Below are 19258 nucleotides of genomic sequence, written 5' to 3' on the forward strand. Positions count from 1 at the left end.
ATTTTCTTTAAACAGCAAGACTTCCATTTTAAAAAGTGATGTGTGGATGTTAATGCATGACAAGCTGAGGATGCTACTCAAGAAAAACTTAATATTCTGACAAATAGGGACCTACCGAGAGACCACAGGTACATCCTTTATTTTCTCATAAAATTGAAAAAATCCCTGAATCATTTTTTTCTCTATAAGTGTTTAAGCCGGGCTTCCCTGGTGGCCTGCCAATGCAGGGGACACGGGTTCGTGCCCCAGTCCGGGAAGATCCCACATGCCGAGGAGCGGCTGGGCCCGTGAGCCATGGCCGCTGAGCCTGCACGTCCAGAGCCTGTGCTCCACAACAGGAGAGGCCACAACAATGAGAGGCCCACGTATCGCAAAAAAAAAAAAAAAAAAAGTATTTAAGCCAAACCTGTCTGTTGGATCCTTTAGCATCCTTCCCAGATCAAGAGTGGCTCCAGGTCGTGGGGTCCATGTTAACACATCAGAATTTTTCTTGATAAGGTTGTTGAGTTCATTTGGGTCATTTTTGATGTTTGTTTCTTTAATATACCTGAGAAATAAGAAAATTCCCATGTAAGAAAGTTTATTCTCAGATGAAATTTTGATTAGAACAATGACAGAATTTTTGTTTGTTTGTTTCCTCTGCATTCCTACTTCCCAATCCCCCTGCAGTTATCCCAGGAAAAATAAAGACTATATTTGGGCTAATGTCCCTAATTAGGGAACAGCTATTATTTATACTTTGTTTTTTAGTATAATCACATAGTGATTGGAATTGAAGTTAGATGTAGCAAGACTACTATAAAGAGGTAGGAATAACACAATCTTGTATTTAATTTTTTTCCAGTTTTTTAAAATTGAAGTATAGTTATTTACAGTAGTGTGTTAGTTTGTTTATAGCATTGTGATTCATTTCCTTACATTTAATATTAATGAAATATATAGACGATTAAATATTACTTGGCAGGTATATACTAAGCGTTTAACATGAACTAATTGATTTTGTCTTCACAACCCACTGAGATACCTGCCATTATTACTCTTGTTTTATAGAGAAAGAGACTAAGGATCAGAGGGCTCAGGTGACCTGCCCCAGGTCAGCAGTGTCCACCCAGCTCTCCACCGCCAAAGCAGGGCTTATCCTTCCCAGGAGGCCACGAGGAGGAGCGTCTCCCCAACTTTGGGAGTAAAGTCTGATAAGTCTTTCCAACCCCTTCCATTATGTGAGGTTACATTTAAAAAGACAGGTGTCTAGGAACCAGGAAGTGGGCCCTCACTAGATATCAAATCTGCCAGCGCCTTGATCTTGGACGTTCCAGTCTCCAGAAGTTTGAAAACTAAATTTGTTGTTTATAAACCCCCTCCCCCCAAAAAGGCTTTCCATTCAAAACCACTGAAATCCACCTGTTACAAAAGAACACACACATCCTCAGTCATAGTCCCTCCTGAGATCTAGTTTCTAATTGTGCTATTATTGATCAGCACTGGGTATCTCCCAAATTTAATTCCAAGCCACAATCTTTCTGGAAAAGCTGTAAATCATCAATTTTAATGTCATATGGGCAGGTAATTGTGGTGATGCTGGAGCAGAAAAAGAGAGATCCAGGATTTGTCACTGTGTTTCATCAGACATGGGTTACATAGACAGACATTTCTGTTAAAGGGAATTTTACTTTCTTGAGCTACAACTGGGTTACCTAGACTGGATAGATATTTTCAGTCAGATAGACAAACACAAAACATATGTAAGCATTTGTATTTCTATAGCACCAAGGTATTTTCTCAATCCCCACTGTATTTTCTCAATCCCCACTGTCATCCCCACTGACTTACATTATTTATGATCTTGCAGACATGAGTAAAGATATGTCTCCACCCAAAGATGTCTAACTTGTCCCTTCCTACACATGGGAATGTCCTCCCACTGGGGCAGTCCTCAATTTGAAGCAGTGTCACCTCTTTGTGTCATCATCTTACTACCTCTAGTCTCAAAATGGTTCACCAACTGATCTCCCCGCCTCCGAACCGGGATGCTATCAGATTACTCTTCCTAAAACATAATGTGTGGCGTTCACAAAAGTCTTTAACTTCTTGATGCTTCTTTGTCTGCCTCTCCAAAATAATAATAAAGTAATACCCAGACACTGCCCTCTGAGGGGTATTGTGCGTACAGAGGGTAACATCTGCCAACTACTAATACACAGAATTGTGACTTACGACTACTTTAAATGGCAGCATCACATTAAGTGGTCAAGTGTCCTTAAGTAAGAAACCATCATATCCAGTTCATCTCCAAGTTCTTGCAATTCAACCTCCTTTGTATTTCTAGAATCTGAATTCTCAATCCCCACTGTCATTCATCAGTCCTTCTGAGATGATTGTAATGATTTTCAAACTGTACTCCAGGATCGACATTCCTGTCTCCCTTCCCACCATGCAGACATACAACCTAACCTCTCCAGTGCACATCTGATCATGTCTCTGTTCCTTGTTAGACTCCTTTACCAGGTTCCTCATTCTTAAGGATAAAATCCAAGCCATGTGGAGTGACACACAGCGGTGTTCACTGTCTGGTTCCCACTGCCCCCCGCCCCAATACACCCACCTCAGTCCCCTACACTGAACTGCAACCTCTCATCTCAGCATCTTTCCATCTTTGCTGGTGGGTGTCTACTCATACTTCAAAACTTTGCTTCATAGTCTCATCCAGTAGTCATTTTCTGACTCCCATCTGTATCCCATTGCCTCCAGAACATACATGTACCATAACATTTATCATTCTGTGTTACTATTGTTTTTCTCTTCCAACGCTGAAGACAGTCATTTCATCTCTAGTTCTCCAGCACCTAGCACATGCTGCTCAAAAAATGAATGAATGAATGATGAACAGCACTGATCGAAATAAATTATATTTTAACTTTAGGCCAATCTTTCTGGAAATATTTGGAAGATGAGAGACAGCTAAGTAATATCAACAAGAAGGTAATAAAGAAGGAAACATATCAGCAAAAGGACACATTAAGTGACTAGACACATATAGATATGTCATCAGAGGACAGAGAAGAACTTCACAGTGAAAAGAGTCAGGTTTTAATGATGAGTCACATGAAGCCCAGAGAAGTCAAAAATATTGGTCCTAATAAGTGGTAGTAGGAAAGACCCTAAATTCCATGTACACTACTTCCCCTACTGTACTCTGCTCCCTCAATGGATGAGAAATTATGGCCAGTACTTACAGGATTTTGTCATAAAAACTTATCTCAAGGACTGATAAGTCTATCAGTTTCTTTACTATCCAACGAATTTACAGGTAAGTGTACCCTCAGAGTAGAAAGACATATGCATTCCGTCTGCATGTGGGCAGTCCCTGACCTTTGTTCACAAAATGTTCCAGGCACTGATCATAAAGTGATCAGCAATGAAGCAGATGGTACTGGTACTTGCTCATAAAAACACCATAAATGTTAGGGGCTGAGTCACTTCGTGATCAAATAGATGCTCTATACAATTGACAGAATCTTATAAAAGCAAAATTAAAACATCTAAAAGACTTTAACATTTAAAATAATAAAACTATGCTTCAAATACAACCAAATGGATTAATTGTATATTTTGGTTTTTTCAAGGGGCTGTGTATTATATAAGATGTGCATATATATTTGTTGTATCACAAATATGACCTAAATAAATACGTAGCTTTAATTAACATGACTGAGGTGTTAAGAATAACTGTTAGCTTTTTTGTTGTTGTTTTTAAGATTTACTTAGATCCAATTTTTGGATTTTTTTTGGTGAACAGCTCTATGAATTTTAACACATGTACAGATTTGTGCTACTACTAAAATCAGGATACAGAGCACTTCTCTCTGCTCTATATTCTGTTCTCTCAAAACTCCCCCATGTTGGCCCTTTTTAGTCAAACCCTCCCTTCCCTTCAGCCTAACCTCTGGCAACCACTGACCTTTTTCTCCATCCCAATAGTTTTGCCTTTCTCAGAATGTCATATAAGTGGAATCACAATATATAATCTTTTGAGACTGACTTCTTTCACTTAGCACGATACCTTTGAGATTCAACCAGGTTGTGTGTATATCAGTAGTTATTTATTTTCTATTGTATTCCATGGTGTGGATATACCACAGTTTGTCCATTCACCTGCTGAAGGACATTTGAGTTCATTTGGTAATTATGACTAGAACTACTATTAATATTTGTGTATAGTTTTGTGTGAATAAAAGTTTAGTTTCTCTGGGGTAAATATCCATGAATGGCATTTCTGGGTCGTATGATAAATGTATATTTAAAGCAACAGCCGTAGTGCTTTCCAGATAGCTGTATCATTTTGAATTCTCAACAGCAATGTCTGAGAGGTCCTATTGCTCTGTATCTTTGCCATAACTGGATAGTGTTAACCTTTCAAAATTTTATTAACTTTAATTCTTATTTCATTGTGGCTTTAATCTGCATTCTCTAATGACTAGTGACATGGGCACGTCATTTCTTATGCTCATTTGCATCAATATATCTTCTTTGGTGGAGTATCTGTTCAAAATGTTTTGCCCATTTATTATTGAGTTCTTTGTTTCCTTACACTGATTTTTGAAAGTTCATTATATATTCTAGATACAAATTGTTAATCAGATATATGATTTGCGAATTTTTCTCATGGTCTGTAGTTTATCATTTTATTCACTTAGCAGTGTCTTTCACAGAGCAAAAATTTTAATTTTGATAAAGCCCAATTTATTAAAATTTTCGCTTATGGATTGTGCTTTTGGTGTCCTATCTAAGAAGTCTTTGCTTAACCCAAGGTCATGAAGATTTTCTCCTATATTTTCCTCTAAAAATTTCATAGTTTTACATTTACATTTCGATCTATGACCCATTTTGACTTATTTTTTGGTATATAGTGCAGGGCCTACTATATTGAGGTTCATTTTTTGCATATGAATGTCCAATTAATTGCTCAACATTCAATAACATTTATTGAAAAGACTGTCTTTTCTCCACTGAATTGTTTTTGTACCTTTGTCAAAAATCAAATGGCTATATTTGGGTGGCTCTGTTTTTGGACTCTAGTCCATTAATCTCTGTGTTTATCCCTTCATCAATATCATGCTGTCTTGATTACTGGAGCTTTATAGCAAGTCTTACAATTGGGTAGTGTGGTCCCTCCAGAAGTTTCCCTCTAGTGTCATTTCCCTTTTATCTAAATAACTTTCTTTAGCATTTCTTTTAAAGTAGGTCTTCTTATAATGAATTGCCTTAGTTTTCCTTCATCTAGGAATGTTTTTATTTTACCCTCGTTCCTGAAGGATATTTTCACTGGATATAGAGTCTATGTTGACCGTTCTTTTCTTTAAGCAATTTAAAAATACTATCTTACTACCTTCTAGTCTCCATGGTTTATGACGAGAAATCCATACTTGAATTTCTCCATATGTACAATGCATTCTTTCCTCTGCTTGTATTTCTGTTTTTCCACAGATACAGACCATCTCTCTACCTCTCTAATACACCTGAGTCTGGGGTACAATTCCACTTTTAACCTCTCAGGCAGAGAACCCTTTGTGGGTCCAATGCAAAAAATTATTTCCTTCTCACATTTTAGGTAATAGATTAAGTCACTTTAAATGTCCATTATCTTGCCTGGTTCCTCTTCTCTAGTTAAACCTTAGACCGTAAGATCATCTCAAAGGATGCTTAACTTATCTGCATTCAGACTACATGCTTTGACATGGAACATTTAACATGAAGCCAATTTAGGAAATTCTCTGAGTTTTTGTAAAAATTCACGTTCAATAATACTTCCTCACCGGCCTGACTTTAATACTCTCCACAGTGTCATGTGGCAAATATTGCTCTCGATTTTGTACTTTTTACCTGAGTGGCCCATAACTAAGAAAATGAAAGTGATAGAACAACCCACTGTTTTCACCTTCTCAAACAGACTCTCCTGGATTTATCTTAGACGTGCTTTCTCTTTATATCTTTTCACAGATGCTCACCACTGTCCAAAGCAGTGTGGTATGCAAAATACCACCACAGTCTAATCCCTTAGTTCTTGGGTATTTCCACATAGTATGATGTGAGAGCTGGAAATGGCAGCAGAATCTCTTCTCTGCTCCTTTTTCCACTGCTCTAAGGACAGACTGATGTTCAGCCAGAAGGCATAACAGTTGCTAAAATACTGAAATAGTTCTATGCCAGTTGGTTCAAAGCTGCTTCCCTGAGTGCCCTCTTTGCTGTCCCAGGCACCTGACCCTCCCCTGGGGCCTCCTAGCTCTCTCTCAATTCAGTCAACTAAAGGATTAAAGTTTGAGAGAGCAGAGCCTCCAGGACCTGATCCAGCACTACCTGTTATCTGTTCTGATTGCTTGGTGTCTATGCCGTACTGGTTCTTAACTACACTGAATCTTAGTGCATTTAAGTGAAACCTTTGTGCCATGTCTACATTGGCAGGCACTGAGAAGTTTATTCTTGTCGCATTAACTGATTGTCATTTCACTCTAGATCAAGATTGAGTGTGAGACACACCTATTCACTGATAACTAGAAAACTGAAGGGTTTGTGGGAAATTGAAGGGAAGTTTTCCAGGGCCATCAACTTCTAGTAATATTGGAGTAGCTCATTCCCCTGGTTCTGTATCATTGTCACTTGACACAGACAACCCTTCCCTGGTTCACTAAGTCCTTCATTTGCTGTCTACCTCCATTAATTTCACTGTACCTACTCCATCTTCCATCCTTCATAGTTAAGTGAGCATAAACATTCTTAAGTCAGGAATATTTTACTTGAAATAATCCAATAAAACAACATCAATGAATCAGACATATAAAGTAATGAAAGGAGATATCACTACCACTATTTGCAGATGATTTAAAGAGAATCAGCTGAAAACTATCCAAACAATTAAAACAACTACTACTTAGGAAATATAATTATAGAAAAGACTGCATTTGCAATAGCAACCAAAAGAAAAAGTGAAAATACTAGGAATAAACATAACCAAAAGTGTGTGAGTCTTACATAAAGAAAACTTTAACATGCCGCTGAATGACACAAAAGAAAACCTATACAAATGAAAAGACATGCCTTGTTTTTGGACTAAATAACAAAATGATATTATTTATACTAAACTAATTTATATAGTTAACGTGATTGCAATATAAATAATAAGTGTTCTCATTGTTCGGCCCTAGCAGGTCTACTCAAAATCTCAAAAGGACACTAACAATCTTGCAAATGTTTAGTTTGGCTTTAGTAATTCATAGGAAATTTTGGATCACAGGGTCCATGTTTTGAGAGAAAAGGAAAAGCACTTCCCCAGCTCAGGCACCTGACAGTAGCAGAGTCCCAAGAAGGACAATCCAATCTAAAAACAGTAGTTAAGCTGAACTAAAAAAAACAATGTTTCTTAAATTTGAAGTTTCTCCTGTTTGAGAAACATTTTATTATTAAAAGTTAACTGCTAAATCTTTAATGATGACTTGGTATCAAAGTGACCAAAAAAGAACCATAAGTGTGAATATCCACATTTATGAAATCTTGTGTAATACCCAGTATTAAGATTGTCATTCATTTGACCATTAAAGTGAAAATTCAACATTTAAACATTCTCAAAGAAAACTCATTGACCTCCAAAACTACACTTGAAAAACAAGATCTAAAAGTTATGTTGCTGCAAGAGAAGTCCTTTTAGATACTCAAAAATGAGAAAATAACTTGATGATGATACAGTCTCTATTCTGAGAGGTAGTGTGGTATAGAGAAAATAGCTTTAGAGCTAGGCATACCAGGATGCATTTCTCACCTCCAGTGTTTCCAGCGGGGTGACTTCAAGCAAGTCCCTTAGCCTCTGAGTTTCAGATTCCCTAACTTAAACAGGTATAATAACACCTACCTTACAGTGTCATTGGAAGACTAAATGATTAAAAGCCCCAGTTCAATTCCTAGTGTACACTGAATACATATCAGTTGCCTTCATTCTTTCCAGGATCCTTTTGGACAAAATCTATCTGAATTAACTCTAGCTGTCAAGCATGGCTCTCTGTTCCCAGGCAGCTTGTTAAATAAGCTCCAGACTCCTACTAATTACTTTTTCTCATTTCATGTTGTATTCATAGCTAAATCATTCATCCCAGCATACATTAACTCGTGTGTAAATATGTTATGCAAAATATCCAGCCATACTTGTCTGATGGGTGAGATTCCACGAAGTACCCAGCAAAAGGGCAATAAATTCGGGGTTGTAGGTCCTTCACGAGCCGAGCCTTGTAGTTCAGGAGTTTCTTCCTTTCTGTTTTAATGAATTGGGCTTTCCATTCCTCTGGAATAACAGGGTTTGGATTAGAATTTCCTCTGTTCAGAAATCACAGAAAAACAAGAGTTCTAGTAGATTAGAAGGCTTTCAGGAGATAAAAATTGACAGCTAACGAATGCAGACAGAGAGCAAAGCTCCTTGTCTTAGTGGCTTTATTTTGCAAATTTCAGTTGGTTACTAGGAAAATGTTTCCAAACCAGCCAGAGACACTGAACCCTCTCCTTGTTAATGGCAATTCATTTGGACCCTAGCTGAATAAACAGGGTGGCATGTGTAGTTGGATCTTGCATGCATGCACATTTTAAGGACACTGTAATTCTTGTAATGCTTAACTCTCTACTAACATGGAAATGGCTTTGCTATCTTCATGGATTATAAAAGCAAAGCATGTTCATTACACCCAGGTGATGCACAGTGGTCAAGGGTGTGGATGTCGGAGTCAGTTAAGACTTAGGATCAAAATGCAGCTCCACCACTTAAACTCTTTAAGTCTGTTTTCTCCTCTGTAAAATAGAATCATGTTGCCTACCTCACAGGTTGTTCATTTGTTCGTTTGCTCGTTCATTCATTTGATTGATATTTATTGAGCACCTACTATGTGCCAGACGTAGTTCTAGGAACTGACAATACAGTGGTGAACAAGATAAAGCAGGTCCCTGCTCTTAAGGAGCATTCATTCTAGTGAAAGAAGCAAATAAGGAATAAGGAAATAAGTTCATTTCAAAGAGTGATGAGCTAGGAAGAAAGTAAAACAGGGCCATGGGATGGAGAGTGGCTGGGGTGATGAGGTGTGGGGTGGAGGGGCATATTAGGGCAGTTAGTGAAGATGACATTGGAATCATAGAACACAGACAGAGACATAGAAGTTGTCGACCACGTGGAGGTCAAAAGCAATAGCACTCCAGGCAGTGGAAACAGCACATACAAAGGTACAGGGCACAGATGGACTTGGTGTATTGGGTCTGAGGAACAAAAAGCGGGCCAGTATGGGCTGACACTTGTCAAGCAATGGGGATACAGGCAGTAAAGGAAGTTGAAATTAGGCAGGGCCCAGAGCATGGGGGGTACCATGTCAGGGAACTGCTCTTACTGTTACTGCTGTGAAAATCTGATAAACACAGACAAGGATACAGAAAAAAATAAGTTATCCATAAGGTAGACATAACCACTATTAACATTTTGGTATATTCTAGACCTTTTTAAATGTATGTGCGTGCGCGCGCACACACACTCACATAAGAACGGAGTTATGCTAGCTACCCTTTAGTAGGTATATGTCACCTCCCCAGTCACACTGTTAACCCCGTAAAGATAGCACCTCCCCTCTATCTCTCACTGGTGACTCATTCTGGGAGGCAATGACCACAGACTCAGAGAAGAAAGGAAGGAACTGGACAGGCTTTCCTCATACTGCAAGTAGGGCATTTCTGCCACATTGCTAAACAGAGATCGCTTACAGAAAATATTAATTTATTAAGTGGACATATATTGAGAACTTACAATGCTAGCAATGCTTACATACTGAGCAAAAGTAGGAACAAAATATACCATTTACGTGCCCTCCCCCATCCCAACCCTAGCACCACCCTTAGACCCAGAGCAGAAGAGCTTCTGCCTTGGACCCCACATTTTTTTCAAGCTTTGAGATATAACTGATATATAATATTACATAAGTTTAAGGTGTACACCAGGATGGGTTCATTACATGCATGTATGTCTAAATGATTACCACGATAAGGTTGGTTAACCTCCATCACCTCACATATTACCATTTTGTGTGTGTGATGAGAACATGTAAGACCTACCCTTAGCAACTTTTAAGTATATAGCACGGTATTGTTAACTATAGTCATCATGCTGTACGTTACGTCCCCAGAACTTACTCATCTTATAACTAGAAGTTTGTACTCTTTGACCACTATTTCCCCGGCCCCCAGAAACCCCATACTTTAGAGGAGCTTCCTTTGCCTCAATCCTCCCCTGTATGGGCATTACACAAGTCCAAGGGGATGTGCCCACCTCGGGTTGCCCACACCCTATTCTGAACCACATACCAAGAGCATTTAAGCCTGGACTACCAATGTCAGACTCTTCCTGTTCTGCTCTCCAGTCTACATCAGGAATCAAATTGATCCAAATGATTCTTTTTCTTGACTTTTCCTGAGATGCTCCCTAATCTCCTAGGTGTTTCCTTCATGCTCCATCAGCATATTCTGAGCTGGAAACTTTGGCTTGTATATCTGTGATTTGCAAGTCTGGTTTCCCAAGAAGACTGTAAGCGTCTTGTGGGGAAGGATCATGTCTTAATAATTTTTGTATTGATTCGCACAGCATTTAGCAAAGTGCCATGCATGCTCCTTGGCATCACTTTGATAGAAAGTATTACCAGTAAATTTTCCACCACTGAAAGTCATCGGAAAGCCTGATGCCCCTCCGGCAAAATCACTCATCATTAGATCAACCTTCATAGGCAGCCTTCCCCCATTGGGTCTGGTGCAATCCACTGTATTGAGTATTTTATGACCTGTGGAAAAATAAAGTGGCATCAATACTCAAGGTGAAATCTTGAAAACCACAATTTGAAATCCCAGGTCAACAAACTCTTCCATGTAAGTCTGTATAATCTGACTCATTCAATTACAGAAGAGTTGCTTACGTCCAAGGAAAAGAGAGAGTAAGATTTCAAAATCTAAACTCTTCAATAGCACATTTTGAACTTTCAAGTGAATAAACTCATCCTGTCTGATTAGTGGGTTCTGGGTGAGGAGAGTTAGCTTGATTCCACTCCGGATCGTAGATAGACTACTTTCCTCGGCCGGCTATCTTCAGGTGTTGAGCCCAAAGGATGCAGGGGAAAGAGTAACCGAATCAACACGAATCTCTCAACCCCTTGGAAATTCTATTCAATGATTGTTGGCGTAAAGCCATCTTCTCACATGATAGGCAGAAGTGTATGATTACGTTACATCATAGTATTTCAAGATGAAAGTAAAACACTTATTCAATAAAGGCAGTTTTGAATAAGTTACTATAGATGAAATATAGAATATGTGTTGCCTCATGAAAAAGAATCTTTGCGCCTGTCACTACATCGAGCACATTACTGCTAATTTGTTCTCTGTAAGATTATCTGAATGAGAGCCCCTTTTCCTAAGACAGGGATAGAATATATTATATTCTATGGAAAATGAAGATGGAAGAAGAAGATGAACATAGGATGAAATTTTGGATAGCTCTTATTATCCTTCTTACCAAGAATATTTTTCATTTTTCACTGTTAATGAGAATAAGAAAATACCTTTGTATTCCACGATAATGCAAGTGTCCATCTCAGGATGAACGCCATCCATCAAGATCATGAATCGAAGATTTCTGTCTACCTGGAATTTTAACAATAAAACCAACAACAGTTTATGTCAGTTTGGCTTTTAATTCAATATTTGAAGAAACTGTCATCTCTTCTGGAAAGAAATCCCTTTTATTCAGAACTGGATTTATTATCCAGTAGAATCATACCATTGATAAATGGAGAGAAAAGCCACCTTTTATTTTAGCTCAAACAGAGATTTACACAGTGCTAGGTATTTACACAGTACTATGTACAGAAAAAGTAGGCCATTGTTTCCTTAGTGTTTAAAGCGATTACCTCGTCTAAAATTTACCCCAGAAAGCATAACTGAAAAGTATGGAAAGAACACAGATGTCTGACCTGCTGCCATATTCCAAATGGCACTACATTGATATTAGTCAACTGGACACCACTCCGCTTCAGATTCCAAAAGACAGGTCTTTCCGTGTTTCCGACATAAATGGGAATATCTGGTCTTCTTCCAGCAACCTTCTTCAGTGTGGGGTAACTAGGATCAGAAGAATTCAAAGGTTGAAAGGTGAAAAAATAGAATCGTCTAGTATAAGAGACAGTCTGCTCCTTACACCAACATGTTGACCAAGAAGGAAGGTACTGAAATACCAGACTCTCTGCAGAGTCCAAAAGAAGAGTTTTTTCTCAAGGTTGACTGTAACAATGAGGGGAGTTTCCTAGGAGATTTCCCTTTATTGTGAGAACATACCATACACCACAGTGTGTATATCAAACCAGGAGTGCAAATTCCATCTTCCACACTGATGCTGCTTTGAGCAAGGGTAGTTCTAACAGAAGTTGCAGAGGGGAAAAGTCCTGCTGAAGAGGTTTCTGGTAGGTGAAGGTCTCCATGATCTTCATTTTTTTCTCATCCCTCAACTAGCAGCTCCCAATAAGAGAAAGGTCTTGGCCGTTAAACAAGGAGAACCTATGAACTGCCCATCACTGGAGACAGTTTTTCAACCGTCAAAGGTTGACAGTCACACTGTGGTATAAAGAATGAGTTCTTTGTCCTTTAGGAGAGTTGGTTAGCAGGTAGGCAAGACAGTAAAATCTAGTGTCGAGGAAAATGACATTCAGCATTTGTAGTAATTCCAACTCAGTACACCCACCATTAACCATCCAAGCATTTTTTTAGTACCTACATAGATTGTCAATTCTCATTTCTGAGAATTCATTACATAAAAGAATTATATACCACTGTGCGGTATGGTAAAACATGAATAATAAACAAATAAATGGCTGTTTAGATATCTATTATATATCAGTCATGGTGCTAGGCACTTTCACGTTATTTTATTTGATTCTCACCAAAAAACCCTCTAATTTTTTGTTTGCTTTTAATAAATGAGGACACATATTCAGAAATACATGACTAACAGATAGTAAATTGGTATTCAAATTCAGGTTTTCTGATCCTAAACTTAGTGCTTCTTCTATTAGAAGACAATTTGAGATTGACATGTACACACTGCTATATTTAAAATGGATAACCAACAAGGACCTACTGTACAGCACAGGGAACTCTGCTCAATATTATGTATCAACCTAAAGGGGAAAAGAATTTGAAAAAGAATAGATACATGTATATGTATAACTGAGTCACTTTGCTGTACACCTGAAACTAGCACAACATTGTTAATCAACTATACTCCAATATAAAATAAAAGGTTCAAAAAAAAAAAGAAGGCAATTCCAACTTTAATGAATGTACTATCTGGTTTAAGAATCAGACTTGTGCATAGAGTATAATGTCAGGTGAAATGAGATATTTAATAGTAAGAAAAGTATAAACAAAATCAGCATATCAGCACTTATTAACTTCACTAATATTCAAGTTCCAGAACTATATTAAATAAGTAGAATCCAGACGAAAAAAATCAGTAGGTTTTCTTCTCTAAAAACAAAGGATTCAAAAAATCAAGGATTCTTTGAACACGTCTTCAGTCTCTGGGTGAACCACCTAAATCTTCTACTTTAAAGGACTTTAGGAGTTAGGATCAGTTATTCTAAAATGGATGTTTATTGCTTCGCAATTTTTAAATTGTTGACAATTCTTACTGGCATCTATTAATAATACCATCCATTACGATACTCATATATTAACATAATAAATCACACTTCTTTGACTAAAGACTGTTTTCTAGCCCAGAACTTCTGCTGTCAGTGTCCTTGTCCTCACGGTGAGCCACAGCCACCCCCACCTCTGCAGGAGACCCTCCAACACCAGCAGGTATGTAGTCCTGACAACAAAGCATCATGAAGGCTTCACAAACTGGCCAAGTCCTGCGTCTTGGAACTGGAACTCTAAGGATCTGGGCCCCCATCGTGATTTGGTTGGTGAGTTGGGAACAGCCATCCGAAAGAGGAACATACGCTATGGACTCTATCACCCACTCTTAGAATGGTTCCATCCTCTCTACCTATGTGATAAGAAAAATGGCTTCAAAACACAGCATTTTGTCCGTGCGAAAACAATGCCAGAGCTATATGACCTCGTTAGCAGGGCCTTGAAGAAGGGCAACATGGTCTGCCGGACCCTGAAGAGGATCTGGCATCTGGCAGATTTGTATTCGAATCCTGGCTCTTGTTACTTACAAGCCTTAAACAGGTACAAACCTGACTTGGTTTGGTCTGATGGAGAGTGGGAACGTCCTGATACTTATTGGAACTCTACAAATTTTCTTGCTTGCTCTACAATGATAGGCCAGTTAAGGATGTGGTCATAGTAAATGGCCTATGAGGTCATCTACTGTTGCCATGGATGATACTACAACTGTCAAGACAAATTCAAGCCAGAGACCTTGCCAGATCACAAGTGGGAGATGTGCACCTCAACAGACAAGCTGTCCTGGGGCTATCGTCACAACATGGCAATGGGTGACATCACAAGTGAATCCCAAAACATTTCGGAACTGATTCAGACAGTAAGTTTGGGAGGCAACTATCTTCTCAACATTGGACCAACTAAAGATGGACTGATTGCTCGCATCTTCCAAGAAAGGCTTCTTGCTGTTGGGGAGTGGCTGAGCATCAATGGGGAGGCTATCTATGCCTCCAAACCATGGAGGGTACAATCTGAAGAAAACACGACCTCTGTGTGGTATACCTCAAAAGGATCAGCTGTTTATGCCATTGTCCTGCACTGGCCAGAAGATGGAATCTTAAGCCTTAAATCCCCCATAACTACTTCGACTACAGAGTGAACAAAGCTGGGAATCGAGAACGATATGAGTGGTCCACAAATCCAGGTACAGGTCTCCTCGTGTACCTGTCCCAGTTACCACCCTCTGCTCTTCCGACTGAGTTTGCTTGGACTGTAAAGCTGACAGGATGGAGTGACCACTGGAGTTCAACAAGAGAGGGACACTGCCTGCACTCTGATTTTCCCTTTATAGTACCATCACTGTAATAAACTACTCTTGTCTACTCAGACATCTCTTTTCCAACGCATTTTAATAAAAGGAATGGATTACGTTATGCTGATGTCTCACAGGATCAGAGATCTGAGATCCATTGCTAGCATCTCTCTCTCTGATCAGCAGAAGGGATTGAACAGTGAAGCTCATCCTAACCTTGGGAATTATCTACGATGGAAACTTCACTCCATTCTGTGTTTCATAACCTGCTTGTTTATTCAAATGACTTCAGATCAAGAATAAGCCAAGTCATCCTGTTGCCTATAGGAGGAGCTGAAAAGGATTTGGCAAAATCCACCACATGCTATTTATTTAGCATCAAAGGTGACCAATTCCCCCCACCTACCCCCAGGAGCAAGAGATCCTGGAGGGGAAGGAAAATGCTTCCTAGGCTGCTACCAGGCAGCTTTTTAGAAGTTTCCAAAGCAAACTAAGAGCTCTGAAATTCAGTCTATTTACAGTGATACTAGGAAGAAAATGAATGTGATTCTGTCCTGCTTTCTTTAATACAATCAGATAAATAAATTTGTACATCAAATTATTTTCTACCAAAAAAAAAAAGACTTTTCTAAAGCACATTGGCCTTTCCCCCTTGTTTTTGTAAATAAAGGAGGTTTTATTCAGTAAATCAAGGTCAGACAAGAGGACTGGGGACAAGTGACTTTGGTGTTTATTAGTTGACTAGGTAAGAGTCAAAAAGTAAGGGTCTATTCTATATCAGAGAAATAAACTCAAAGGAGTGAAAACTGTAAGTTTCGGTAACTTTCAGTAATAAACTATTACAGTACACTACACAACCAATGCACTGTGATACTACAGGAGAGGACCAGTGCTTAATGCCTGGCAACTTTGCCCACACAATTCCCTGAAATTGAAATGAAACTGGTTTTCAGGACAGTGGTTGAGAAATAACTGGGCTAAGTGACTTGAAAAGTTCTTATCTTCCCTAAAATTCAGGACTTTCCCATGGAATGTCCCTCATCGGGACCTTAGGCAATGGCATCTTGTAACAGGTACTATAAAGCAATCACCTGGTTTATGTGATACTGTTCTCTCTATACAGGCTATATGAAATTAGTACCACACAATACTGTTATTATACAACGCATGAACCCAGGCCTCTCGTAATTCTGCAGTTGTCTGTGTTTGATTCCAGAGGCTTGTATGGACAAAGGTGTTGTGCGGTGGACAAGTCGATTTTTAATTGTGGCACCACAATGTCCCCGTGGGTGATGTCCAATTTTTAAGTGTGTTGCAGGTAATTTGTTACTAAAGCAGTTAATTACTTGTTTTTAAACCGTTTCCTTAAAAAAAAGAGAGAACATACTCGTGCCTTAGAGATCTCATATGCTTTCAATAGAAAAATCAAGGGTCCAGCAAACAACATATTTTCCCTCACCATGGACATTTCGATCCAAGTATGTCCTTCACGTAAATTTTGTCATATAAAGTCACAGAAAAAAATACGGTGAAGTTGCTTCATTTTAGAACACTGTGGGCACTGCTAGATGTTTACACTGGCAGCCCAGCAGTCGTGACACAAACTTCTGAATAAGCATGAACAAACAGGACCCTGAAATGACATCAGGGGATTGGGAATATGACCCTGCCTCTTCTGGTAACAGTTCATTCACAAATGTGTGTGGTTTTGTAAATCCAAGTTCCTCTTCCTCCTTTTTGATTGCTGGGGTTAAGGAAGTTTCAGTTCCTATCCTTAGTATCACATGGCTCTGGTTTCAATGAAGGACGAAGTGGACTCAGGGTTCAAAAGCTGGGAGCTCAGTGTTGTTGAAATGCTACGAATCAGGAGCTGGCAAACCACAGCGACCTGCTGCTGTAAGCTAGGAAAACCTTCTACCCTTTTAAGTGGTTGAAAAGGAAATCAGAAGGGCAATCCTATTTGGTGACACATTAAAATTTTATGGTATTCGCATGTCGTCGTCCATAAATAAGGTTTATTAGAAGACAATCAGGCTGATTCAGGACCGTTTATGGCTGCTTTGGTGCCGCAACAGCAGAACTGTGTCACTGCAACACCAACCATATGGCTTGTGAAGCTGAAAAGTTACACCCTGGCCCTTTATCGGAAACATGTGCTGCTTCCTACCATAAATGTTGAACTAAAAAAGGGGGGCTTTCCTGGTGGCACAGTGGTTGAGAGTCCGCCTGCTGATGCAGGGGACTGTGCCCCGGTCTGGGAAGATCCCGCATGCCGCGGAGTGGCTGGGCCCGTGAGCCATGGCCGCTGAGCCCGCGTGTCCGGAGGCTGTGCTCCGCAACGGAAGAGGCCACAGCAGTGAGAGGCCTGCGTACCGCAAAAAAAAAAAAAAAAAAAGGGGTCAACATTAATAATCCTTAAACCTAGACTTTCACCAAGTACCCTGAGGGTGGGAAGTGAGAGGGTGGAGGGTTATTAACCCCTGTCCTCCTTCCCACAATAGCTCCTTTCGCATTCCCAGTGGTATAAAACGTGAAAGCACTTTAAAAATTATGCTATGCAAATGTAAGCATTTATCTAAATTAGTCCTCTTATCATCAGCCCAACTGAATCTACCTCAAAATGAGCAGTGATTGCAAAAGAACCTGAAAACCAGCGATGCCTTTACTGCAGCATTTTCTTCAGAGTTGAGTGCTCAGACTTCATTACCTCAGATGGTCTGAGTGCATGTGACTGATGTAAATTAGGTCCGCTTGGTACAGCCTCTCCAGCCAGTCAGATGGAGGCTCATGCAGTAACCACCATCCTCGGGCAAAAGCAGGACCGATTAACCAAGGGTCAAACACCATCCTCTTGTCTCCCAGCTTGAGGTCCATGCAGGCATGGGTCAGGTATGTTATCTGTCGGAAGACAGCGAGATTCAGATTATTATATCATCACCAGCCAGCAAAAATGAACTCGGCTGCTTAGCTGGCAAGTCCCGTTGGAGAACTTGGCTCCTAAGCCTGTTCAGTGAAGCAGGATGCAAGTGAGACCCAGCAGGAGCGTTTATATAGAATACAACTCTCAGCACAGGTCACTAGTTTAGTAGAATAGAAGTGTTCATGGTGGGTTTTAGGTGTCAAACCAATTGATTTACCCAGCCCTACTCTCTTTAAATTAGCTCCTAAATATTTATTTACAGCCTGCACTGCAGAATAGCGTTTGTGGCCAGTCCTTCAAAGCACAATTTACAAGGAAGGGCAATTAGAGATGTTATGGCAGACACTTGGGGATTTAAATGCTGGAGTGGCTGGGAATAGGTACACGAATGAATGATTCCTGGGGGGTTTAAGGCAGGAGATAGATGGGCCCCAGGCTGAGCAGCTAGAGTTTGTCGCCTGTGGACAGATACTCCAAGACAAAGATAATAGCTGGAGCAGAGAGGAGCTGAGTCCTGCCCAGATAAGAGATAAAGAGACCACATATACCTCATTCTCGAGGTCAAGGAGACCTTCCTGACTACACCTGTGCAGAAAGGCTCCTCGGGGGGCCAGAAAGGGAGGGGGTGCCACCCCACAGTAGGTGATGTCAACATTCCCATAGGCCTCTGGACTAGAATCCATCTTGGCTAAGAGATGCACACACACACAGGGGAGGACCCTGAGTTATAACCAAATACAGACTCAGAGCCAGGCAAAGCAAGGTGACTGGCCAGAGGAAACCCAGAAGAAATGCCCGATATAAGTGATTTAAACTACCACGAAGGGACAACTATCTCTCTCTGAGCCCACCCATGTGTGTTTATTCACACGTACATTCTTCCTCCTAATAAAAACTTTACTTGTTTCACTACTTTTCCTCTCTTGTTGAAATGTATTTCTACAGAGCAGACGAGCCAAGGCCTTGTCACTGGCCCTCATGGTCTAGTGGTTAGCAGTCAGTGCTCTCACTGCCGTGGCCTGGCTTCAATCTCTGGTCAGGGAACTGAGATTCTGCTTCAAGACGCTGCAGGCTGAGGCCACCCGAGACTGGGTTGGCATAGCCATGCAGCCTGGCTAAACAGGTTTGTAAGGCTTTCTCTTCTAAATTACCTGCTGACTCACTCAGATGTCAGGATCCTCTGAGAATGGCTATAAACAGTGACTTAGAGACTGGCATAGAGGATTCTAAATCAATCCCTCACTTCCTTCCCCTGATCTGGCATATCCTCAGGAAAAAGGAAAACACCAGGAGCAGAG

At 40.0% G+C, this 19258-nt stretch overlaps 1 protein-coding gene and 1 pseudogene across 3 annotated transcripts in view; one reads left to right on the forward strand and one right to left on the reverse strand.

Moving 5' to 3' along the window:
- Window positions 1-19258, reverse strand: part of LOC113631816 (cytidine monophosphate-N-acetylneuraminic acid hydroxylase-like) — a 263669-nt gene that overhangs the window by 16975 nt on the left and 227436 nt on the right. For all 3 annotated transcript variants that reach the window (XM_027128539.1, XM_027128540.1, XM_027128541.1), the window contains 6 exons: window positions 17748-17938; window positions 12030-12177; window positions 11619-11700; window positions 10707-10844; window positions 8191-8326; window positions 407-547 (listed from right to left, as the gene is read on the reverse strand). In XM_027128539.1, the coding sequence (XP_026984340.1) occupies window positions 407-547; window positions 8191-8326; window positions 10707-10844; window positions 11619-11700; window positions 12030-12177; window positions 17748-17938 (836 nt within the window). The remainder of the gene's footprint in view (window positions 1-406; window positions 548-8190; window positions 8327-10706; window positions 10845-11618; window positions 11701-12029; window positions 12178-17747; window positions 17939-19258) is intronic.
- On the forward strand, window positions 13312-15465 carry LOC113631817 (tissue alpha-L-fucosidase pseudogene; annotated as a pseudogene).

The sequence above is a fragment of the Aethalodelphis obliquidens genome, unplaced genomic scaffold (assembly GCF_003676395.1).
Source record: "Aethalodelphis obliquidens isolate GAN/ISIS:26980383/991018 unplaced genomic scaffold, ASM367639v1 scaffold34, whole genome shotgun sequence".
Lineage (NCBI taxonomy): Eukaryota > Metazoa > Chordata > Mammalia > Artiodactyla > Delphinidae > Aethalodelphis > Aethalodelphis obliquidens.